At 41.4% G+C, this 26072-nt stretch overlaps 4 protein-coding genes across 4 annotated transcripts; 1 reads left to right on the forward strand and 3 right to left on the reverse strand.

The window, feature by feature from the left end:
* The first annotated feature begins 300 nt into the window (after positions 1-300).
* LOC135347858 (rho-related protein racA-like) lies at positions 301-6123 on the forward strand. Its single transcript, XM_064545960.1, has 11 exons — positions 301-609; positions 786-1040; positions 1787-1937; positions 2108-2393; positions 2678-2781; positions 2909-3197; positions 3467-3598; positions 3996-4108; positions 4403-4509; positions 4812-5042; positions 5895-6123. The coding sequence occupies exons 1-11, from the start codon at positions 423-425 to the stop codon at positions 6002-6004; spliced, it is 1965 nt and encodes a 654-aa protein (XP_064402030.1). The 5' UTR covers positions 301-422; the 3' UTR covers positions 6005-6123.
* Positions 6124-7101: 978 nt separating this feature from the next.
* Positions 7102-18282, reverse strand: LOC135348154 (uncharacterized). The gene is made up of 15 exons (XM_064546333.1): positions 18016-18282; positions 17081-17338; positions 16589-16733; positions 16074-16335; positions 15676-15779; positions 15309-15594; positions 14969-15100; positions 14634-14749; positions 14114-14217; positions 13599-13823; positions 12356-12472; positions 11876-11962; positions 11047-11376; positions 10555-10620; positions 7102-10468 (listed from the first exon to the last, which is right to left on the reverse strand). The coding sequence occupies exons 1-15, from the start codon at positions 18188-18190 to the stop codon at positions 7206-7208; spliced, it is 5670 nt and encodes a 1889-aa protein (XP_064402403.1). The 5' UTR covers positions 18191-18282; the 3' UTR covers positions 7102-7205.
* A 567-nt stretch (positions 18283-18849) lies between these two features.
* LOC135347863 (rho-related protein racA-like) lies at positions 18850-23692 on the reverse strand. Its single transcript, XM_064545965.1, has 11 exons — positions 23412-23692; positions 22952-23218; positions 22629-22755; positions 22165-22423; positions 21863-21966; positions 21470-21758; positions 21204-21335; positions 20029-20144; positions 19746-19849; positions 19382-19600; positions 18850-19064 (listed from the first exon to the last, which is right to left on the reverse strand). The coding sequence occupies exons 1-11, from the start codon at positions 23584-23586 to the stop codon at positions 18964-18966; spliced, it is 1893 nt and encodes a 630-aa protein (XP_064402035.1). The 5' UTR covers positions 23587-23692; the 3' UTR covers positions 18850-18963.
* A 371-nt stretch (positions 23693-24063) lies between these two features.
* LOC135347966 (ras-related protein ced-10-like) lies at positions 24064-26053 on the reverse strand. The gene is made up of 4 exons (XM_064546124.1): positions 25809-26053; positions 25390-25644; positions 24910-25012; positions 24064-24373 (listed from the first exon to the last, which is right to left on the reverse strand). Exons 1-4 carry the CDS (start codon positions 25981-25983, stop codon positions 24214-24216), a joined length of 693 nt encoding a protein of 230 aa, XP_064402194.1. The 5' UTR covers positions 25984-26053; the 3' UTR covers positions 24064-24213.
* Positions 26054-26072: the final 19 nt, after the last annotated feature.

A 26072-nucleotide genomic window follows, 5' to 3' on the forward strand; every position in this document is an offset into this window, starting at 1 on the left:
CGTAAGGGAAGGTACGACAGTAGTGTCGCATTACAGTAATTTCCAAAACGAATCAATGGGACCTATATATTATATTGCTGAGCAAGTTAATTAAAGTGATGGAATCCTAAAGAACTACATGTATAGACTCTATGACGTCAAGATGCAATATGATCACCTGGCACTTTATTGCAGCATAATAATTATTAGCATGCAACTAGCCTCGAAGCCTGGTCTCGAGGCTAGCATGCAACAAGAGCAGGAATATATAGCCTCTAGGGGCCAGACTAGTGTTGGAGAAGTATGGCTTGCGAGACTAGACAGATGGGCGGGGCTCGCTAAACACCGAGACCTTAATTAACAATGCATGAGCAGAAGTTCATTATAATATTAAAACTCCTCCATACAAGTACATAGCTATAGAACTAAGTACTTTCACAAAGATGGAGAGGTCCCTAGCACTGAACATTGGCCTACTCGGAGATAGTGGAGTGGGGAGGACAGTTTTTCTCTGTCGATGGGAAGGCGACTACTTTAACTGGACAGGACATGTCCCTAGGTACGATTACCAGGGCAACAGGACTCATGAGATAAACGGAAAACAAGTCAACGTGTGCTTATTGGAAGGAGGTAGACTAGCTAACGAACACGAAATGCACGTATGACATAAATACTTTGCACTGATAAATAAGTACTTCGAGAAAAATTAAGCCATTATCCATGAATTATCCAGTTTGACTCTAGGATTACTTGTAGCATGTTGACGTTCGTGTCCTGAAAATAATTAATTGTTTAATTTGCTACAGATCTACAGTTCTACCTACCTATGTCTTCTGTTCTCCTTGTTTCATTTTGCGTCAAATCTCCAATTTCATTTGCAAACATCAAAGAGAAGTGGATACCTGAAGTTCGTCATCGTTGTCCGAACACACCTGTGCTGCTAGTGGGGCTCCAGTGTGACCTCTTTAACTCTGAGAGGCATGTGTTTACCCCTGAGATTGAGATCAATGGTGACTACCCTGTCCCCCGCGAAGATGCTCTGCAACTGGCGAAAGATATTGGTGAGGAATTTATTACATTATTTATTACAGTACGTACATTGATTTTCACTTACTGTCACTGCTACAGTGAAACCAGTCTACTTCTAGTGGCTAGAATAAAATTATACGATGATAGCGTTGGGGAAAAAAGGAAATAGATCTCGAGTTTATAATTAGGAAGAACATTTTATCAGCATTTTTAATGCTAGCACCTTCTACATGTGTATATATCTCAAGTGGTTGTGGTTACAATAGTGCATGAGTATTATGATATAGGCAGATTGCCTCCTGTGTACAGAGCACATGAACTAGGAGATGGAAGATCTTACTACTGTATCGTCCTCATGGGCTCCTGGTATACAGTCTATTGGAGTCTATTGGAGTTGTGGCGTACTCTTCCTAATACACTCTTGATCAGTCATAGCTAGGTGACCTGGCTATTAACCACATACTGTATACTACACATTCCTATGACATCATTTACATGTATGACATCACACTGTATATAGGGTCTATTGCATTGAGAATGACCGGAAGTTCTGTTGTCATACAAATAAAATGACACTGTACCTGTAAGTGTCATAGAGTTAATATTCACATATACCATGTGATGTCATACCGTGATGTCATAGGAATGTGTACCGTGGATATAATTATATGCCAGAGAAACGCTAGCTTTTAGCTGGGGAGATTATTTTAAATCTATGGTATGTATACGTATGTAAAATGTCCTGTGTATCTGATAACCGTATGACCTCCCCCCTCAGGAGCGGTGGGTTACTATGAGACAAGTGCCTTCACAGGAGCTGGTGTGATGGAGGCAATGGACGTTTGTGTGAGGGTGGGGCTAACAAGGGCAGGCATTTCCCTTACATGTAAGGAGGAGAGGAGACGTAGATTCGTACTACCATGGAAACGGTGGGTGAAGTATTGACATACATAATTTATTGTGGTCACCCTATAAGCATGCATAATAATAATACAGCCAGGTTAATAGGCCCATGCATAGCGCTAGCATGACTGTGTTTGGACCTGGTTTAATTATTGAACTATTCGTACTCCTGCTATAATGTAATGACCTCTATTAGGCGCTCTCAATCATCTGATCAATCATCTGATCAATCATCCGACCAATTATTTTACACAAATGCCAATGGTCCTCTGATTCCTCCACCTCCTAAACCACCCGCCAATAAAGATATAAAAATCCAAACTTCAACGTTTAACGCTGAGTGGGTAAAAACGATAAACAACCCGTCTCATTCGGACGTAGTCTTCAGACTGGAGGGCAAGACGTATCATGCCCATCGCTATGTACTGGCATCTGCCTCAGATCTGTTTAGACAGCTGCTCGGGGTGACTAAGAAAGTTAAGGTGAGGTTTATATATTTGTCAAAACAAATCTCGGCAAATGTTGTCAGAATCTCTGTGTGCATGTACACATCTAATAATAGTGGTCACCCTTGGATAGACCAACAGTGGCTGTATTATAGAGGGTGGCCTGCTAATACAGGTGCAAACACATGCTATAGAGACTGTGGGGCCCTATTGTATTATGGAGGGTGACTTTGCTTATAGGGTGACCACCATGCATAATACTGTATAGACACTTGCCCGTTTTCTGCAATTACAAGCTGTCTTTGTGAATAATGTTCCAGATTGACAAGCTGTGTGATGGGTGGGACAAGGCACGACTAAAGAAGGTTACTAGGAAGACTATCAACTCAGGGCAGCTGGAGGGAATGCTCCACATTGAAGAAAGGTACATGTAAAAACAATAAATTCGTAATTTGTAAATTCATGTTTTTCCTAATTTATAAGAAATACACTTTAAGTTTCTAGGCTACACTTTTGTTGAAGGTGTTAATTCTTCATTTCTGTTGCTATAGACCTGACTCGGACGGTAAACAGGTGACAGAGATGACCTTTGACCCCTCCGTGGTGACAGAGCTGGCGCTATCTCGTGCCCTAACGTTCCTCTACACTGGAGTGGTGGAACTAGACAAAGAGAGCGAAGGTTTCGGCGAAACAATCAAGATTTCTCAGCTGCTGAATTTGCCCGAGTTGGAGCTCATGTGTGAGAATGCTCGTAAAGGGGAGGAGTCTCTGAATAAGAAAATTGCAACGTGGGTGAACAATCGAAATTCCCACGTCGAAAAACACTTATTTTTCAACAAGGTACGCTATGTTTGTGTGTGTGTGTGGTTTGTGCTGGTTATCTGAGGTTGCTTGTACACATATAATTATATCACGTTGTACAAGCTAGGTGTAATAAAACTTATACAGTCCCTTCCGTGTTATACACCTGCACGTAGCCTCGATGCATGATTAGTAGAGATCTGTTATAATCTTAAATTCATTCAGAGCTAGTAGTGTACAGTGTATAGTGTAGACATGCACACACACCACACACCCACCCACACACACACCCACCCACACCCACACAGAGATTGTTCTCTGACGTGTGTTTCCTGGTGGAGGGTGTGGTTGTCCCCGCCCATCGACTAGTACTGACCACACGATGTGAGGTCATGTCGATCATGTTGTCTGGAGCCTTCCAAGAGAGCACAGCTAACAAGGTAGGTCGTCATAGCGACAGACGGTTAATCACAAAATAATGACCTCACTTTTTCTTAAAATAGTTTATTTCATCTCCCAGATACAATCACTTTATGAAAGCACCGCAGGCCTAGGTGCTGTGCCTCAGTGAATTAATGTGTCAAAGCTACATAACAAAAGGCTACTAGCTATTGCTAATACACACATGATATCATAATTTATGAACATTTTGCAATAATATACCTGGTGGTCTTACTATGTATACGCGGATTCGATATAATTATTTGACCACATCCTAGGTAATATCACTTATTTTCAAGCTTTCAAGTCACATGCATATGCGTACAAATGATTAACCTTATCTTAATTTCTATCTTCAAATAGCCATCATTATGTAGTAACCCTCCTCCTCCACAGATATCCATCCCTGATATCTCATTGGACCCGTTTCTGATTTTCCTAGAGTACCTGTACACTGACGACATCCCCTATATGAAAAACTACATAGGAATATTGGAGCTGGCCAACAGGTGAAGTGAACTGCATTTTGAGTGGAGTTTCCACCCAGTACTTATGATTATTATGGATGGTCTACTTTTCATAATTATAGTCACTCACTGTACAGACTGTCATAATACTACATCGGCCAAAGCTAGGAAAACATGTCTGATTGATTAATTTGAGTTTATACTCAATAACTGTCAATTAAATTTCTATAGACATCCGACATCCAACCCTCAAATAAATTAAATAGATTTGCAAACTTGATTCTCCCATGACATGCCTTGTTGACTCCTCCCCTCTCCCTCACTGGCTCACAACAGGTACCTGATGAGTCGGCTCGTATCACTCTGTGAATACCGCATCTCCTGGGACGTTGAGAGGGCCACTAAAAATTCTATTTCAAAGGCAGACGTCGACATCATTATAGGTGAGGTCGTGTGTTCATTCTGATAGGATACCCAGAATTGTGGTTGTTTTTATCTTTTATACCTGACATGAAGCTATAGGCCTAAGAGGTGGTTAGTAGCTACTTAGAATGTTTTGCGAGCATCAAACATTTGCAAACTTTGCGATGGTTGATCAATTCGCAACAATAAAATCCGCAAAACCAAAAATTATTACTAGCCTTTTTACACAACAATCAACAATTTAGTAGTGGCAGATTTTGACGCCAACTCCTCCTTACACACACACCCAACGCCCACTCCCCCACACACCCCACACACACAGGACTCCTGCTCTCCTCACAGCTGCACAACGCGTCTCAGCTCAGCACTTTGTGCCTCCACGTCATTTCAAGCAATTACGGTGATTTTGAGAGAAGCGAACAATTCCTGCAATTGGACCAAGACAACCTCTCTTATGTGGAGGAGCATCGATGGCCACCACTGTGTTACAAGACCATTATGAACGAGTATAGAGCCAAGTACCGCGATACTGAGACTGAGGGGGAGGAGTCAGGTAGGTGTGGTTTCTAGCCTTACATTACATATTGTACTCTATATTGCTTGGTCTTTAGAGTGTATTGACTAATTGTGGTGTGTCCCTATTCTTTCAGCTGCCATAACTTGAATTCCGTGCAATCCAATGTCAAATTTTTATGATTTTCTGAAAGCTTAGAATTCAAATGGTGTCATCAAAAATCATATTTGAGAGATAAAAGTATTTGCCGATGTAGCGATACCATGGTCCAAGGCCGAAAAACGACAAATTAGGACCCCGACAAAATGTTGGATCGAAACAAGTCATTTAAAAGGTCTCTTTCTAAGCTTTCAGAAAATTGTAAAATTTTTGACATTGGATCAACGGTACTAAAGTTAAAGCTGTTGAAAGATGTTCAACTACACCCCCCCCCCCTCCATCAATGGTTCGGCGATTCTTTCAGCTGCCATAACTTGAATTCCGTGAATCTATTGTCAAATTTTTTATGATTTTCTGAAAGCTTAGAAAAAAAGAATTCAAATGGTGTCATCAAAAATAAGTATTTGCCGATTTGGTGATACCATGGATAATAATAGCCCATGGTCCAAGGCCGAAAATGACAAATTAGGGCCCCGATAAAATTTTGGATCGAAACACGTCATTTGAAAGGTCTTTTTCTAAGCTTTCAGAAAATCGTAAAATTTTTGACATCGGATCAATGGTACTGGCTGTTGAAAGATGTTCAACTATACTGTGTTAATATTTATAGCATACATGTGTTAATTGAACCACCTCTTTATTACAGCCACTGTTGGTCTACCTGTAAGGGCAGGTTTCACTGCACTATAATAATTATTATACCATGCATTATAACTTCCCTGCACTATACAGGTGACCCCTCCACCACTACAGATGACCCCCCCAGGACATCGGACAATGGAGCAGCTGTCCAGAGCCACAAGAGACGAGGACTCTCCCGACTGTTTAAGCAGATCAAATAGACTGAAACGGTCGCTCCGCATATTTGTGCATGTTAGCATACACTCTAATTTGTGTTAATTTCATAATTAATTTTTTTTTATATCACTCCTTTTTGATATCAAATTTTTCTTGCATTGAGGTAATTAGCATCACTATAGACTAATTATTCCGTATATGGCGTGACATTTTCGAGGCACTTAAATTTTGTGGAATGGCCTATAAAAGCATATTTCGTTGAGTGGATTGACTGCTCACCGGAAACATTCTCAGGCCATGCCTTAATCTTTGCACATTATGGAATTAATTTTCGCGTAGCTTTAGGATATACGAAAACAGCGAAAATTAGCCCCTCGCGCTATATGAACGGTAGTACACAGTCCTCTTTAAGGTTAAACCTGCAGGTTAGAACATTTCAACTAATCTGTCCACAATATAGTTATGCAATAACATAGCTATTATTATAGGCATGCAGTCATAAAAAGTTAAGGACATTGAGAATTAACACTTGCAGGGTTGAGTGAGAGAAACTACTGCATGACTGAATTAAACTACAATCCTGAAGAAATGCTATATTAAGAAAATATCTGCATGGTGAAGAAAGTGAAAGTGTATGCACTCAGCACAGACAGTGTTGTCACTCACTCAGCGACTATTTCAGATGATGAATCAGAACAAAATATTGATACTTTAATTGATGAAAATTAAAGCAACATTATGAGAGAGGAAACAATTGGAAAGTTAAAGCTTTGATTGTGGCATATATATAGCGTTTTCATTGGTGATTGTATCAGTTTATCAGCCCGGATCACAGAACTCACGAGAAGGGAGAGCAGACTCCAAACACACATTCAAGTCAATCAAACCATGCAACTGGTAAAACTAAGAATGGAAACTCCGAAGTATATAAAAGTTCGAAGTAGATTAATGCAAGAGTAGATATACTATACCAAACTTGCACTTGTATCTAAATTGTGGATAAGCCAAACTGCTGAACCTATAATTCATATATGCATGCACACTTACGAGGAGAATATAATTATGCGCACATGTACACCCATATATATACGGTGGTTACTCTGAGGCATAGCCAGTCAGAAGTACATTCCATTCATTGACCTTAATTGACTAATAATAAAGTTTTTTTTTATTACGAATTACAAAAACACGAAAAAAACAACTGACATTCAAATTGTAACGTAACTAATCCCACCACTCTAATTGTCAGTACTTAACTCTGAATTTTTGGGGTACTGTCAAATGTTCCAGTGTTTGATTGTCTGTTGTACTGTTGAGGAGGATATCGATATCGGATTGAGTTAATGAGTCATCTTTGTTAATACTTAGTATCTTGAGTGTTTTGTTGTGTTGTATTAACTCCGCAAACTTTTGAATTGCTTCTCCTCCTAATGAATTGCGGCTAATAATCAGCTCCTCTATTGTTGAGTTGGCCATCAGAGATGAGGCCAGTGCTGCTCCTCCAATGGTAGTCATGGAACAGTTATCTAAAAAAAGTCTAGTAATTGTTTTGTTTGTTTCTAGTGCTCTACCGAGGGCAGTCACTCCGCTGTCTCCAAGTGGATTGCTAGACAAGTGCAGATCCTTCACTGAACAGTTTCGACTGAGTCCGTGTGCTAGCTCTATAGCTGATTCTGGAGAAATGTCGCAGCGGCATATATACCCTGTCTCCAGTTTACACTTGTCATTGTCTCCAAGGTAAGCACTGAAAGTCGTCATGGCCTCCAGTGAAACACTATTTTCTGACATGACCAGTTCTTTCAGAGGGCTGTTTTGCTGTAATCCTCTGAACAGAATATGGACACTGTCAGAGGAGAAAGAGTTGTCACTGACATTCAACGATTCGAGACACTGACTAGAACACAAGAGTTTAGCTAATTGTTCACAATCTTCTTTAGCGATATTATTCTCAGCCAAATCCAACTTCTTCAAAGCTGTGTGGTCACAGAGGGCTGATACAAGAGAGACAGCACCTCCTCTTTGGATTTTGTTTCTTGCTAGATCAAGTTCTTCTAGTTGAGGCATATGGGGGATGGTCTTGGCAATGTGGTCGACAGCAGTACCGTCAAGTTTGTTGTAACATACAGTGAACCTCTTCAAGTGGCGTAAGAAGTGAGTAGGAATGTCTTGCATGTATTGGAAGCTTTGTGAGGCGAGATCACTACATGACACTTTTATTGATGTGATAGAAGCATTTCCCTGCTCTCCACCGGCACTGCAAAACGCTTGAAATAAATGAGACATATTCTCATTTTCATCTCCAATGCCTGTGATTTCGAAATTTATGAAACAGTTGGATCGAGCAGTGCAGTAGCCAGTAACAAAATAGTCAAGAGGAGACCAGGAGTAGTCTGAGCGAATACTCATTTCACTCTCTCCAAGAATGTCAGTAATAGAAGCTTTATCACCTCCCTCAAACAGCCAGTGAAAGACGGTCCTTGATCCAATTTTTCTCCTCATGTGATCTCTGAGGATGGGAGAAGATTTGGTGAGTCCACTGAGAAACCTCAGGACCCCGATGAAGTGGCCATCATGGATACACCTCGCAACAATCGCACTTCTTTCTTCATCGCTCATCTGTGATAGTGAAAACGCAGCTAGATACTCTTGAAGTGTGAGGTGGTTGAAGTGATAGCTAACTACAGCACTGGTGTATAGCGGGTCCACTGTCTGCATCAGCCCCAGAGTCTCCAGTCTGAGATAATCGGGAAGATCAGGGAACACCAGCCGCGGTACATTATCAAGTAGGCCATTTAAACTAATTCCAGACAGGCTATGGAAGAATGTTTTCAAAGGCTCTGAGAGATCGCTAAAGTTGTTGCTTTTCCATAGCTTGGGCACAAAGTGAGGGTGTTTGTCCAGGTACTCATGGATACAGAAGCAAGTGTAGGAAGTGTACAGCTGGGTCACTGTTGTTGGTAAGGTAGAGCTTGAGTCTTGGCACCACTGGTAGACCAACAAGGTGATGCTGGTAGCTAAGGGAGTGTGCATGTGGCCTTTGACAGCAGGGGTCTCATCCAAATATTTCAAAAACTGTTCTAGGAGAGCAGACGACTTTTGTGGATACTTTTTCTTCAGCTCTATCAGCCAATCAATCTGGTCTTGGACAGATGCTACAATCTCAATGTGCTGTGAGGGTTTTCGTTTCTTGATGTAGTCAGTAGCCCAAGGTCGACTTGTCACAATCACTCTAGCTTTGGGTAAGATTTCTCCAGACACTAGTTTCTTGAAGAAGCATGATTGATCATCAAGGGTGGATGCAATTTCATCCCAGCCATCCAACCAGAAGGCTGTACCTTCACCTTTGTTGGCTTCCAGCTCTTCCACTAGGGACTTGTCTCCAGGATTGATGAGAGATACTAATTCATCAAGATTGTTTAAGTTCTGAACGTCAAAGTCTCTCAATGGCAGCAGGAAGAGTATCGCAGTGTCTTTAAGCAGCTCTTTATTGGCCCACTTGATACAAGCATCGAGACTGAATGTTGTTTTGCCTACACCAGGAGCTCCCTCCACTAGGACCAGTCGAGCAGGGGAGCCATTGGGATGATGGCCAAGAGTGCTGAGAGTGGTTGCAAATTTATTACAGTGAATGTCATCTTTGTCTCCTCGCAGTGTGCGCCTTATGTATTTATTAGGACTAGTAAAATCAAAAAACCCTGTTGTGATTAGAGCTAGCTTGTAAGGTTGCAGCAAGTTCTTGGATATCTGTCTAGATACGTACATCTTCTTTAGTTGTAAAGAAGCCTGCTTCATTGGAGTGAGGGAATAGACCTGAACACCATCAATGGTGATAGATAGAAAGCCATTGTCTGCTAAGAAGTCTTCCTTTCCTTGTTTCACCTGTTCCACTATCGAGCTGGCCAGAGAAGGAGGTACGGACCAGAGGATGGACACACTGCTCTTACCAACACCAGCTACCAGCAAGAATTCACGTGGCAAGAAGAATCCTTGAGCAAAGGTGTTGGAGATGTTTTTAACGTCACGTAGCGTGCAATCATCCCAGCTTTTGTTCACCCTCACTATAACATTCTTCAGTTTTCCGACTTCTTTTTCTTGAGGACTGTCAATGGAAAATGGCCAAACTTTGAAGAAATCACTAAGTTTTGTTGAAGACAGGAATCCATCCATCTCACTCTCATACTCGGCTAGTTGGCTCAGCAAGGGATCGTCTGCTTCAGTGAACATGACTCGAAGTACGTGTCGAAAAAGCTCGTAATTGAAAAAATCCCAGAATCGATTCAACTTGCCCCAAATCTTTGCAAGTGTTCGTGCTTTCTCGAAGCATTCTTCAATGTATTTTCCAGCAAGACTTTTCAGCGATAGTTTCATGCATGTTATGCTGGCATAGAAATCGTCTACACTGACACGAGATTGCTTGAGTCGTTTGAGGGTTTTATTAGTCAGCCGCTGAAATTTTGTCTCCAGGAAATCGATTTTTCCAGTGAGGTCGGTGATAATTCGATCATCACCTGTAGTACAGCAGTTAAATATCGTGTATAAAATATAATATACTTATAATTTATTATGTCTCATAAGCTATTTTATAACAGCTTACTCATTGATTCCACGGGTTCTTTAGTATTCTTCCTCGCAGCCTGCTCAGATTTTGTGTTTGAGGAATCTATAATATCGGTATAAAAGGGATTATAGTATGGACATTGTCAACTATTTTTGTTGTTGAAATGCATGCATGGCTTGGCCTGCATGGCTTGGCCTAAAGTCTATTTGCGTTGAGTTCGACCCCGGAAGTTTATGTGGTCAATTATGGCTTCATTTATGCTTTATGTGGTAGACAGTATTGCCTGGGATTTCTACATGGAAAATGCTAACTTTTAGCTGGTTGGAGCTTATCAGCTCTACAGCACATAGATAGAAGCGCTTTTAAAAGGTATATGAAACTTTGAATTTCAGTAAAGTATGACAAAGTTATGACAACTTTATGAAGGTCAAACTCAACACAAATGGACTTTAGCTCCCATGCATGAATGCATATTAAACACTATATATACGCTTTGTATATCTATCCCTCATGCACTGCTATACTAACCTTTGGCTGACAAATACTGGGCCACATTGATAGCAATGTCTCCTTTGTCCAGGGAGAGTATGATGAGTAGCAGAGCTCTGAACGTGCCCTCTGCAACAACTCTGTCCAGCCAGTATTTCAGAGCCAGCAACATTCCAGCCTGAGTGCCGTGTACGAAGGCATGACTCCTCACGTCAGTTTGCTGTCCAGATGACAGGCCCATTGCAAGACAGCCGTCATGTGTGGTGTCAAAATAAGATGATAATTTGAGGAGGTCTGTTTCTTCTACTCTTGTGTCAAGCTGCTCGTCAGTGAATTTAACTTCTCTCTTTAGTGTTTCAATGGTTAAACCTGAATTTAGAAGCATCCACTTAACGATAGGTTATAAACTGCTACAATATATACTGTCGTACACTACACCATAATTGAGGTAATGCATAGTGTGGCTTTGTGGTATTACAAGCATTCAGGGCTGTGTCAACATGCAGATATAATTAGTAATACGAGTAAATATTGTTTTGCCACCTGAAACCCAACTACCTTAAGGTGACATACTTTCACAGGTACATTTGTTTGCGTTTTTACAGTTTTGTACATTTTGCTGGTATAATTGTTTGCGAATGTCGATCTGGATACATTAAACAAGAGGGCGGCCAATTATTTGCGAGTACTAATTTTTGCGATTTTACTCCATTCGCAGAAATAGCAGAAATTAATACACGTCACCTTAAGGTAATATATCATACACATATATACTGCTAAAGCTGCTGAATGAGGTATATTGTTACATGCATGGGGGTGCTGGTAACTATGTCTTAAGTAAAACTATTGGCCATATTAAAACTCTTACCAGTTACTGGTGGTGAAGGTAGAGAAGGAACTTGAGTAGCAAAACTTTGTGAGGTAGTATTCGCAGTATTCACATCGGCTGTTGGATCTGTGTTAAACTGTATTTGTTACATGTACAACTTACAGCTTTCTACATGATTGCATGTCATTGGGCTTTAAAACAACGCCTGGTTTACCAAGGGTTTGAGGTACTAAAGGAAGATTAGACGATTGGAATGAAATCAAAATGTCCTACAGAAGCAGATTTACTGTAACAGTATAAGTGGAAAATTTTCGCGTTATTGAAGGCAGAATATGCAGCCGCATGCAAAGCTCTTGATGGGTGTGATTTCCTGGCATTGAAACGTGAATATTTTTGAGGGCTCTCGAGCCAAATAGCAAAAATGTACACACGCGAACATTTCTGCTATATATACGGTATATTGTAGTTCAGTATAAATGTACTAGATCTGAGTATCAGTTTCAATCCCCATGCACTCACCATCTAGTGGCGATGCCTCTCCACTATCTTGTCCAACATTAGCCATGCAGCAGCTAGTCTTGAGTCTTGTACCTGCTAAGAAGCCAACAAATTTTGTTGCGGTGCCAGGAGCTTTACCTCATTGACTTTGCGCATGCGTGACACCTCACAGGTGGGTGTGGCTAGAGAAAAATACGGCAGTACTTCCTGTTGTCATCAATGTAGCCTTGTTCCCAGGCCTTACTTATTTTTTCTTGCTGTTGTCATAGTTCATCCATAAATACAAGAGTATATGAATTGAGATACTCTTGATAAATATAAGGTAGCAAAAAAAGAAGAGGCAGCACAGAAAGAGTGCATGTATCTATAAACAGAGACCGTCTTAGCCACCGTAATTTGCTGTATAGCGGAGCATGCAGCTGCTGTCACAACTGAGCTATATAGCATGGCTATTTGCTTGCTTTGAACAAATGAAAGCTTGGGCTGCATTACACCTTGCATGCCCTGGGGCTGTAATTATCTCGCTGTTGGCCAATGAAATCCATTTAGAGGTGACACTACAACGTCTATTAAGTGCATGCTCTGTAAATTATATATAGTCACCAGATATATATATAGTATACCTGGAAAGTATATGCAGTACGTTAATTGGCAATGCAGAATAAAATCAATGAGCACAAAGTGTATAATTATGCTAACACAAACAAAGTGCGACAGTTTCAGTCTATTTGATCCACTTGAACAGTCGGGAGAGTCCTCGTCTCTTGTGGCTCTTAACAGCTGCTCCATTGTCCGATGTCCTGGGGGGGTCATCTGTAGTAGCGGAGGGGTCACCTGTATAGTGCAGGGAAGTTATAATGCATGGTATAGTGCAGTGAAACCTGCCCTTACAGGTAGACCAACAGTGGCTGTTACAAAGAGGTGGTTCAAACACATTCTATTGCATGGTGTGACTTTGGAGCTTATAGGAATACTACAGTGAGCAAGAAAAAACTCATAATAGACAGCAGCTCATAATGCACTGACTTATATAGTTTAGCACTAAATCTAAGAGCTTCAAAAATGATGGGCAATTATGCAAAAATAGCTCCGAAAACAGGCCTGATTTAGAAAAAACACACCTATAAATTGTAGATGCATTCAGTGTCAGTTTTGATTCTCAACGTCAATGACAATCTTGTTAGATTGAACTAATTATAATCTACTTCACAACTGTATACACACAAAGTTCCATTAACCCACCTCTGCTATAAACCACACCCACCTAACTCCTCCCCCTCAGTATCGAGGTACTTGGCCTTATACTCGTTCATAGCGGCCTCGTAAGACAGTGGTGGCCATCGATGTTCCTCCACATAAGAGAGGTTGTCTTGGTCCAATTGCAGGAATTGTTCGTTTTCCTCAAAAACAACAAAATTGCTTGAGATGAAGTGGAGGCACCAAGCGCTGAGCTGAGATGCGTTGTGTAGCTGTGAGGAGAGGAGGAGTCCTGCATGTGTGTGTGGTGTGTGTGTGTGTGGAGCGGGCGTTAAAGTTTGTGATTTAGAGTAGAAAAATGTTTGCCAACGTTAAATATTTCACAAAGAAACAAAGAGTTGATTGTATCAGAGCATGCTATGTTAATGTTGATAGCTATAATTATACCAAAATCACTCGAAATTATAAGTAGTTGTACAGGCTAAATACAAACAGTTCTAGACAAACTGCATTTTGTGTCAGTTGCTTGCATGGGTGTTCACACATTTTTATATTAGCTGGGCAACTCTATAATGACCTCACCTATAATGTCGACGTTTGCCTTTGCAATGGAATCTTTTGTGGCCCTCTCCACATGCTTGGAGATATACAGTTCACAGAGTGACATGAGCCGACTCATCACGTATCTGTTGAAGGGAGGAGTCAACAAGTGATATACACATAATGTGGAGAATCAAGCTCTGAACTTAGTAACAGGTTTTACTTATATTTTCTTTATTTGGTTAGCTGTCTATATTAGAGTGCTAATTCAATTGCAGTTAAACTTGATAAAAATGCAATATCAACATAATTATATAATTATTGTAGTCAGTCAGGACAAAATGAGGTGAAATGCGGTCTGTATTATGATTTGTGCATGTAAGCATTTTTAAACCATAATTATTATAGCTAAGTGCTCTATGCTTTCGGAAACCGGCTTTGGTCCTCGTACAATAAAGCCTAGATAATAAACACTAATTCGTACAGCTAGTTGGCTTATGTACAGTAGACCATCTTCTATCAAAACAATGGCAACTCAATCCACTGAACCATTTCCCTTCACCTGTTGGCCAGCTCCAATATTCCCATAGAGTCCCCCTCCTCAATGGGGGCGTGGTCAGTGTACAGGTACTCTAGGAAACTCACAAACGTGTCCAATGGGATATCAGGGATGGATATCTGTGGAGGTTAATAATTAAGAGCTACACACTTAGGTCATGCATGCAGCTATCCCTGCGACTTTATAATAAGTTTATATGTAGCATGCAAAGAATAAAAAAATACATAGAAATACATAGATGAATGAGAAATGGAGTGGAAATACGAAGTGCATGCTAACAACATTTTTATGCAATTTAAAAAGTGAGTGATTAGCTGTCTGTCTCTATGACGACCTACCTCATTAGCTGTGCTCTCTTGGAAGGCTCCAGACAACATGGCCGACATGACCTCACATCGTGTGGTCAGTACTAGTCGATGGGCGGGGACAACCACACCCTCCACCAGGAAACACACGTCAGAGAACAATCCCTGTGTGGGTGTGTGTGGGTGTGTGGTGTGTGTGGGTGATTGATATGTACAATTAGTCATCAAGGAATGATCGATCTACAGATCTGCCTAAAAGCTACATACGTAAATGAATCATATTCAATTGGCAAAAATTAGTTACGTAATTAATGATAATTATTGCAAAAGAAGAGAACCTTAGGTAACAGGACAAACATATAGCGTACTGTACCTTGTTGAGAAATAGTTGTTTTGCAACGCTGGCATTTCGATCGTTCAACCACGTTCCAATACTCGGATTCAGAAACTCCTCCCCTTTACGAGCATTCTTACAAACGAGCTCCAACTCGGGTAAATTCAGCAACTGAGAAATCTTGATTGTTTCGTCGAAACCTTCGCTCTCTTTGTCTAGTTCCACCACTCCAGTGTAGAGGAACGTTAGGGCACGAGATAGCGCCAGCTCCGTCACCACAGAGGGGTCAAAGGTCATCTCTATCAGCTGCCTGCCGTCCGAACATCTATAGAACAAATGAATATTGGAAAACTAAAGGAAAAGAGGTAATTGTATTATAGAAAAGTGTGTGTGTCATTATTCTTACCTATCTTCAATATGGATCATCCCCTCCAACTGCCCCGAGTTGACCGTCTCCATAGTAACCTTCTTTAGTCGTGCCTTACTCCATCCATCACACAGCTTGTCAACCTGGAGGAGGTGGGAGAGTATATTACACAAAGCAGTTACGGACATGCAATTAAGTGTCTATTATGGTTACCTTATAATAATTATAAGCAGGTAACGTGTAATACAGCCAGGTTAATGGAGCATGTGTTTGGGACCTGTGTTTAGCAGGCCACCTCTTTATTATGTACAGCTAGGCACTATAGCTAGCTGTTTGTCTGCCCAAGAGTGACCATTATAATATCTACATGCACACAGAGAAAGTCTGGTATCCATCCACAGCGTTTGCTGAGGATTGCTAAAACTGTATATAAGTACCTTAAGTTTCTGAGTCACCCCGAGCAGCAGTCTAAACAGATCTGAAGCAGATGCCAGCACATAGCGATGGGCATGATACGTCTTGCCCTCCAGTCTCAAGACCACGTCCGAATGAGATGGGTTGTTTATCGTTTTTTCCCAATCTGGAGCAAATGCCGAAGATGAGATATTTATCCAGGGTGCTTTTTCATTGGCCGGTAGTTCAGGGGGCGGGGGAACGTAAGGTCCACTGGCATTCGTGGAAAATGATTGGTCGGAGCGCCTGTACCGGAGAGTTACAAGGTGACAATAATATATATAGTCATAGCAGATTTTATTAATTCAGTACAGCGAAACCTGTCTATAGCAGTCACCCCTTGGGCAGACCAACATACTTATTGGCTGCAATAAAGATGTGACCTGCTATAACACAGGTCCACCATAATTATGCTATGGAGACTTTCTCCAATGGTTGCATAATAGAGGGTGACATGCTTATAGGGTATGTGACCACAACCAATTAATGTTTCACCCACCGTTTCCATGGTAGTACGAATCTACGTCTCCTCCCTCCACTACGGGAAGTGCCAGTCTGTGTTAGCCCCACCCTCACACCAGCGTCCATTGCCTCCCGCACACCAGCTCCTGTTAGGGCACTTGTCTCATAGTAACCCACCGCTCCTGAGGGGAAGAGGGGGGAGGTCATACGGTTACCAGATACATGCGCAACCCAGCGTTAAATAGAGCATCTTTGAACGGCCATAACTTCAGTTCCATTAATTAGTCCAATAACAAAGCTTACAACAGTGAGCTTAACTTAAAACCAAAAGTTTAAATCAAAAGTCTATTTTGCATGGCGGTTATTATAGTTATAGCCCATGATCTTTTTCCAAAAATGCGTAGGCGTGGCTTACCGGAACACATTCAATGCAGTGCAAGCAATGAAATCAAACGAAATGTTTACTCACGAAAATCATCGTTTTCGAGTTTAACGAATTTATAGCATTAATACAGCATAAATTCCTCACCAAGATCTTTTGCCAGTTGCTGAGCATCTTCGCGGGGGACCTCAGTGTAGCCACGCCCATTGACCTCTTGACCTCTGAGGTCACTTTTGAGCCCCACTAGCAGCACAGGTGTGTTCGGACAATGATGACGAACTTCAGGTATCCACTTGTTTTTGACGTTTGCAAATGAAGTTGGAGATTTGACGCAAAATGCAACAAAGAAAATGTCCGTCTGGGGATAGGAAAGTGGGCGGAGCCTATCATAGTCTTCTTGGCCGGCTGTAGGAAGAGTCGAGAGATCCACATGATATTATTTAGCAAAACAATTCTAACATGTACTAGAGTAAAGTATCAGACGTCATCATAATTATGTCAGACACTGATATCTTCAGAAGATACAGACACCATTGAAGGACTAAGCTAGCAGAACTCTTTAGCTAGCTACTAACCAAAAATCAAGCTCAAACTCTTGTCGGGCTCTGCACTACACTCGGTTGAACTGGTGAAGGTCTCTCGATCAACAGATCGGACATTGTGGTTATAATTGATTGGCCAGACACTGACTTCTAAGTGTGATACATTAATTTTGGGCACTAAGTAATTTGACTGGTACATGGTAAAGGCAGAGATTGAGCCCCACCCCCTAACCAACTATAATAATGTTGTTTTCGGATGCTTTCTAACCCTACTATATATCATCTGCCATATTCAGTTGTTTCTACACTTGTAGATCTACAGAGCCTAGAAGCACGTTTAGTGCCTGTAAAATACCGTGTTATGTCCGATTTATTGAGAGAGACATTCTCCAGTTCAACCAAGTGCAGTGCAGAAATGGTGGCTGTATTTGCTGTAGTTTTCGGTGTCCGACATAATTATGATAACGTCTAATGATTGATACTTTCCTCTACCATAATTTATATAAGTGCAAACCACAATCATACAGTTTAGGTACGTACCTGTGTCCCATAGCGACACTGAGACTGGTTTTCCGTCCACCATAATATTGCCGCCGTAGTTATCGAACACAGTAGGAACGTACTCACTGGGAAAAGAATTGGTACTCCATTGTATAAGAAAACAAGATTTCCCCACTGCACCATCTCCAACTATGACCACCTTCAGGTTTTGCATCTTCGAAAGAGTTTAGGAAGCAATACAAAAGCTTTTTTATCATTGTAAATACTGAGAGAACATGAGATTGTTGTTTGTTTATATTGTGGATTGTCAATCAGTCTAAAAATAGAACAAAGTTTTCATTGCGTGGGAGTTTGCCTCGCTGCTACTATTTTAAGTAGTATTAATGATGTCATAGATTGCTATAGCCGCGGTTAAATACGAGGGGTAACCTTAAAATGCCAGCAGCCCCACCCATCTTTCTTGTATAATGGTAGCACCTTTTGGTACATTCATTGTAGAGCCTGCAACCATGCAGTAGACTATACTACTAATCAGTATACTATAGTTAGGTTTGTGTTCTCCCCATGACCATGTCCTCTCATATATAATTATAAATTTGTTTCATTAATAATGTAGCTTGTTTGGTGAGGTGCAAAATAGGGCAGAGCAAAATTAGTTAAAACTGGGAGAAACTCCCACCATCATGATCAGTATTTCACATGCAAAGCTGCTATTGGTGGGTGGCATTGAATGTGAATGTGCAACCCACGAACATTGAGCCAAATTTCTCGCTACGCATGCATGTCATTGGAGTAATGAAGGCGCCCGACACCTTCCAGAGTCAGTCCTGGTATTAAATTTATATCGACCACTAATTATTACTGAGCCAATAATTATCGAATGGAGCATTTTCTCATAAATTGTACACTATAGTAAAAGGAAAAGAAGTGACTGCATGGAATAAAAATCAATGGCATCTAACACAAACAGAGTGACAGTTTTTCAGACTATTTGAACAGTCGAGAGAGTCCTCGTCTCTTGTGGCTCTTGACAGCTGCTCCATTGTCCGCTGTCCTGGGGGGGTCATCTGTAGTAGCGGAGGGGTCACCTGTATAGTAGCGAGGGGATTGTTATGCATGCATGGTGGGGGGTAGGTATAGTATATAGGACTAGCTAGTCGATGCTTAGAGCAATGGTGAAGCAGAAATGAAGGACTTATCTAAGCCATATATCACGAGGACTAGACTAGGAACACAGAATCTTCCAAAATTAAAAACCTGCATGGTATACGTTGCAAAGAAGAAACTCCAGCAATGCTGAACATCATGAACATTAACAGCGTCCTGCATGGCTGGACTTACTTTGATACTTGCCAGTATTTTTCATTATGCTATGTGACGCAGCCTGACTATAAACCACACCCACCTGACTCCTCCCCCTCAGTATCGAGGTACTTGGCCTTACACTCGTTCATAGCGGCCTCGTAAGGTGGCCATCGATGCTCCTCCACATAAGAGAGGTTGTCTTGGTCCAATTGCAGGAATTGTTCATTTTCCTCAAAATCAGCGTAATTGTTTGAGATGAAATGGAGGCACCAAGTGCTGAGCTGAGACGCGTTGTGCAGCTGTGAGGAGAGCAGGATTCCTGTGTGTGTGTTGGGTATGTGTGGAGTGGGTGTGTGTGGGGGAAGTGGGCATTATTTTTGCCTGGCACGTGCCAACCCAAGGCCACATAAAAACACAATTTCATGACCATCACTTAAGCACATGCATACATGACTGGACCTCACCTATAATGTCGACGTTTGCCTTTGCAATGGAATCTTTTGTGGCCCTCTCCACATGCTTGGAGATATACAGTTCACAGAGTGACATGAGCCGACTCATCACGTATCTGTTGTGAGGGAGAGGGGAGGAGTCAATAAGGCATGTGATACACATCATATGCATGCAAGCTAGCTAGCTCTCAAGGTCTTTGCTCCAACTTTAATATTTGAGGGATTAGATGTACCAATGTACAGTAAAACATCTTCTATATAATTACCAAAACAATTAATGGCAATTTCCCTTCACCTGTTGGCCAGCTCCAATATTCCTATAGAGTCCCCCTCCTCAATGGGGGCGTGGTCAGTGTACAGGTACTCTAGGAAACTCACAAACGTGTCCAATGGAATATCAGGTATGGATATCTGAGGAGGGGGTTAAAATTTGTTGATTACTTAAATTTGAAATAAACGCGTGATATAGCGCATCTCCGTGACTTAATTGTATTGTACGCCCACTCTTAATTAAGCTTGTGGTTGATTAAAGCGTCATTGGTTTGTGGTTAGCAGCTGCTGATGTCATCAAAACAGTAGTAAAATTTGTAGTTTTTCAGTGTTATTTCAGCAATGGAAAAAGCATAGAGGATGTTCTTGGTATCAAAATGTAGCCCATTTATCTGTAAACTTATTACAGAAATTTGAAAGCTAAGCTATTAATTTTTCAGAAGTTATTACTCTAACCAAAAGTATACCTAAAAACCAGTAAATCATGAATTATATACACTGTGAACTAATATAAGACCCTTAAAGGATGGTCAGGAAACCTAAACCATTGAACAATTATGTGATGAAGTCTGAGACCTTAGCTGTAGAAAATTACTGTTTTATTACTCAAACCGATTACACACTATAACAATTTGCTGTTGTTCTTCTTAATCTCCCCAAACCCACCACCTCATGTTTTCATGGAAATTGAAGATATGTTGTAGCTTATTCATTCACCTACACAATGGTATCAGCACAATTTCTTAGAAAGGTTCCAATCAAAAGATATCAACATTTAAGTACAACCACTCACACATTTGTGGTAATCTACTCTCTAAGCTGGATGCACTGTACGAAGAATGACACAAAGTGCATGCAAGGGCGTATAAAAGAAGAGAGGGCATGCAACTCCACTATCAGTACACGTAGCTAGCAGAGTTCAAATGTGGGCGGAGGAATGTGTGCATTTGCATGAAGTGCTAAAAATAAATTTCATTTCATGCACTGTCATGCACATTCATCCGCCCACGTTTGAACTCTGCTCATATAGGAGTTGCATGACCTCTCTTCTTTTATACGCCCTTGGTGCATGCTAACAAACAGAGTGGTCGATTTGGGAGAGGAAATCAACTTCTTGTGAGCTGAATTCTCTGATTCTAGGAATAATAAATCAATTAAGTTAGGCCATTAATTTTGTTATCTGTCTCTATGACGACCTACCTCGGTAGCTGTGCTCTCATGGAAGGCTCCAGACAACATGGCCGACATGACCTCACATCGTGTGGTCAGTACTAGTCGATGGGCGGGGACAACCACACCCTCCACCAGGAAACATACGTCAGAGAACAATCCCTGTGTGTGTGTGTGTGTGTGTGTGTGTGTGTGTCAAATCTTTGCTGTTATAATTATTACAGATCTCCCTAAACGCTGATATATTCAGGACTCAAAATCACATATGCACAAATACCAGCACAAAAATGGCATACCTTGTTGAGAAATAGTTGCTTAGTGACACTGGCATGTCGTTCGTTCAACCACGTTATAATTTTCGGATTCAGAGACTCCTCCCCTTTACGAGCATTCTCACACATGAGCTCCAACTCGGGAAAATTCAGCAGCTGAGAAATCTTGATTGTTTCGTCGAAACCTTCGCTCTCTTTGTCTAGTTCCACCACTCCAGTGTAGAGGAATGCTAGGGCACGAGATAGCGCCAGCTCCGTCACCACAGAGGGGTCAAAGGCCATCTCCGTCAGCTGTTTACCGTCCGAGTCAGGTCTATAGCAAACAAAAAATTTTACCATACACATTTTTATTGAAAAATTGATCGTGAAACACATTCAAAAACTAAGAATTGATAAGACAAAGTGTCTCTTAATTACCTGTCTTCAATGTGAAGCATTCCCTCCAACTGCCTCGAGTTGACCGTCTCCACAGTAACCTTCTTTAGTCGTGCCTTGTCCCACCCATCACACAGACTATCAACCTGGAGGAGGTGGGAGAGTGGACATTAAAGCCATCGCTTAATTGGAACACTGTACTCAAAGTCTCCATAACAGGCCACCTCTTTATTTTACAGCCACCGTTGGTCTGTCCAAGAGTGACCATTATAGATGTATACATGTACATAAATATTCTGGTATCCACAGCATTGACTGAGATTGGCTAAAACTGTAAGCTCCACCTTAACTTCCTGAGTCACCCCGAACAGCTGTCTAAACAGATCTGAAGCAGATGCCAGCACATAGCGATGGGCATGATACGTCTTGCCCTCCAGTCTTAAGACCACGTCTGAATGAGATGGGTTGTTTATCGATTTTTCCCAATCAGAGGAAAACGTTGAAGTTTGGACTTTTATTGCGGGCATTTGAGGGGGCGGGGAGGGTTCATTGATATTTGTGTAAAATGATTGTTCGGATGATTGTTCGGCTGATTTGGAGTGTCTGTAAAGGAGAGTTACAAGGTGACAATAAATATAGTCTTAGGGAACCAAATCAGTGAAACCTGTCTATATAGTGGTCACCCTTGGACAGACCAACAGTGGCTGTAATATAGACAATGTATGTTAATACAGTATAATTCGGATGGGGTCTGGTCCGGCTCTATTAGGATTAGCGAGGTCTACTGTACTCTTAATATTTCACCCACCGTTTCCATGGTAGTACGAATCTACGTCTCCTCCCTGCTCTTGTTAGCACTGCCCTCACACCAGCGTCAATAGCCTCCCTCACACCAGCTCCTGTGAGGGCACTGGTCTCATAGTAACCCACCGCTCCTGAGGGGAAGAGGGGGGAGGTCATACGGTTGCTCATTCCAACTTTGAAAATTGAGCATTGGCACTACTACCAACATTTCGGCAAGGGGCACGGAATTTCTGCAATAGTGACGATACGTTACCTCTACAGGAAAAGTTGTGTTCGCGAAACTATTAGCAGGCCACCTCTTTATTCTAGCAAGTAAGATATACGTACCAAGATCTTTTGCCAGTTGCAGAGCATCTTCGCGGGGGACATCAGTGTAGTCACCATTGACCTCTTGACCTCTGAGGTCACACTGGAGCCCCAGTAGCAGCACAGGTGTGTTCGGACAATGATGACGAATTTCAGGTATCCACATATATTTGATGTTTTCAAATGAACTTTCAAATGAAGTTGGGGACTTAACACAAAATGCAATCAGGAAAATGTCCGTCTGGGGATAGGAAAGTGGGCGGATCCTATCATAGTCTTCTTGGCCGGCTGTAGGAAGGATCAAGAAATTCACAGGATATTGCAAAAGAAGAATCTATACATGTACTAGAGTAAAGTATCAATCATCAGACGTCCTTTATGATGACGTCCTTTATGATGACGTCTGATGATTGATACTTTATACTCTACCAATATAAAGTGCAAACCACAATCATACAGTTCAGGTTTGTTAGGTACATACGTGTATCCCATAGCGACACTGAGACTGATTTTCCGTCCACCATAATATCGCTGCTAAAGTTATCAAACACAGTAGGGACGTATCCACTGGGGAATGAATTGGTGCTCAATCGAATGAGAAAACATGTTTTCCCCACTGCACCATCTCCAACTATGACCACCTTCAGTTTTGGCATCTTCGAGAAATGAGTTTAGGAAGCAACACAAAAGCTTAATACTGAGAGAATATCAGATTGTTTGTTTATATCGTGGATTGTCATGTCAATCAGTCTAAAAATAGAACAAAGTATTCATTGCGTGGGATTAATGATTTCATAAATTAATTATATTGATATATAGCCGCGGTTAAATATCGAGGCGTAACCTAACTAATGCCAGCCCCGCCCATCTTTCTTGCTTTTGCAGGAGTGCATGATCTGAATGCACTCCTGCTGGTAGCCAATCAATATGCTAGGTCTGTCTTCTCTTCAGAGGCCATGCAATGCCCTCTTATAATTATTAGTTAAAAAGTTTTTTCCAAATTTTTGTTGTGTAGCGGGAAATTTGAGCGAGGTGCAGAGGCAAAGCAATTAACGTGAATATTTCCCGCTACGTGATACATGTACACTCACTGTCGAGGTAATGAAGACCCGACACGTCCCTTCCAGAGTCAGTTCTGGTATTAAATAAAAATATTGAAAATAGAATGGAGCATGTACTTATGAATATATCCACTTGTAATTATAAAGTTGCATAAAAAGTTTTTTGCAAATAGACTTAATTAAAAATGTTCTCTACTGAGTGTTCTTAGCTACCAGTGCACATTATGGTGGATTTGGTATTCCAGAGATGCCAGTACATAAATGAGATGGGTTGTTTATCGTTTGTGCCAAATCTACCGAAGAGGATGCTTTTTCATCGGCCGGTAGTTCAGGTTCACTGGCCGCATTCGTGGAAAATGATTGGTCAGATGATTGGGAGTGCCTGTACAGAGAGTTACAAGGTGACAATAATGTAAACCAGATTTGACTAATGCAGTGAAACCTGTCTATATAGTGGTCACCTTCAACAGTGGCTGTAAAAATTTTACAGGGTGGCCTGCTAACACAGGTCCAAACACATGCCATTAACCTGGCTGTACTGTATAGAGGGTTATTTTTAAGGCACACAATTTTTGCGGATTTCTCAAACTAATCATTTTGCAGATTTCATTTTTTCAAGGATAATGGCCATAATTACACTCGCTCTATGATTATGGGATGACCACAAGCTGGCTACAGTATAATCCAGAAGACCACAACAGAAAGGTGTGGTACTATATCTGGGCCAGAAGGGTAGAGGTTCAAATGACCACACCCCTACAGTAGAGAGGTCTTTCGATACTGGAAGTAAACGAGCCACTAAACTTTCGAGGTTCGAGGTCAATCCGGAAAATACAGTGCCTTGAAAACAACCCGCTATACGGCATTATAGAATGCTTAGGATGACCATAAGGACAATACTCCTACTATTTCACTCACCGTTTTCTGCCTACCCTTGTTAGTCCTGCCCTCACACAAAAGTCCATTGCCTCCATCACACCAGCTCCTGTTAGGGCACTTGTCTCATAGTAACCCACCGCTCCTGAGGGGAAGAGGGGGGAGGTCATATGTCACTTGCATACGTAACATTGGATTAAAATGTGCGTGCTTCTAGAAATTTTTACACATGTTAAATGAAGCATCTTTGAACAGCCATAACTTTAGTTTTGTAGGTGATATGATTTTTTGAAAAAGCTCAGCCAGGTTAATGGGCCCAAGTCTCCATAGCATGTGCTTGGACCTGTGTTAGCAGGCCACCCTCTATAATACAGCCAGGTTAATGGGTCCAAGTCTCCATAGCATGTGTTTGGACCTGTGTTAGCAGGCCACCCTCTATAATACAGCCATTGTTGGTATACCCAAGGGTCACCACTATAGACAGGGTTTCACTCTAGCAGAAATACGGCATAAATTCCTCACCAAGATCTTTTGCCAGTTGCAGAGCATCTTCACGGGGGACCTCAGTGTAGTCACCATTGACCTCTTGACCTCTGAGGTCACACTTGAGCCCTAGTAGCAGCACAGGTGTGTTCGGACAAAAATGACGAACTTCAGGTATCCACCTCTCTTTGATGTTTGCAAATGAGGTTGGATATTTGATAGAAAATGTAACAAGGAAAATGTTCGTATCAGGATAGGAAAGTGGGCGGAGCCTATCGTAGTCTTCTCCACCACCTGTAGAGAATTAGCATATATGATTAAACCAGCAGATGTGTTTCAAGGGTCGAGAGAAAAGATGTTTACATAAATCCATAACTTTACATTATTTGCTCAAAAGAATCAATATCATGTTTTATATAATTACAAGTGCAAACGACATCATACAGTTAGGTACGTACCTGTATCCCATGGCGACACTATGACTGGTTTTCCGTCGACCATAATTTCGGCGGCATAGCTGTCAAACGTAGTGGGGACGTATTCACTGGGGAATGAATTGGTGCTCCATCGAATGAAAAAACATGTTTTACCCACTGCACCATCTCCAAGTATGACCACCTTCACGTTTTGCATCTTCGAGAAAAAGATCTCAGTTGATCAATGTGTAAATACGGTAAAGGCAAACTGGTAAAGGGTCTCTACATGTACACATAGTAACTTGT

Source organism: Halichondria panicea, chromosome 14 (assembly GCF_963675165.1).
Source record: "Halichondria panicea chromosome 14, odHalPani1.1, whole genome shotgun sequence".
NCBI lineage: Eukaryota > Metazoa > Porifera > Demospongiae > Suberitida > Halichondriidae > Halichondria > Halichondria panicea.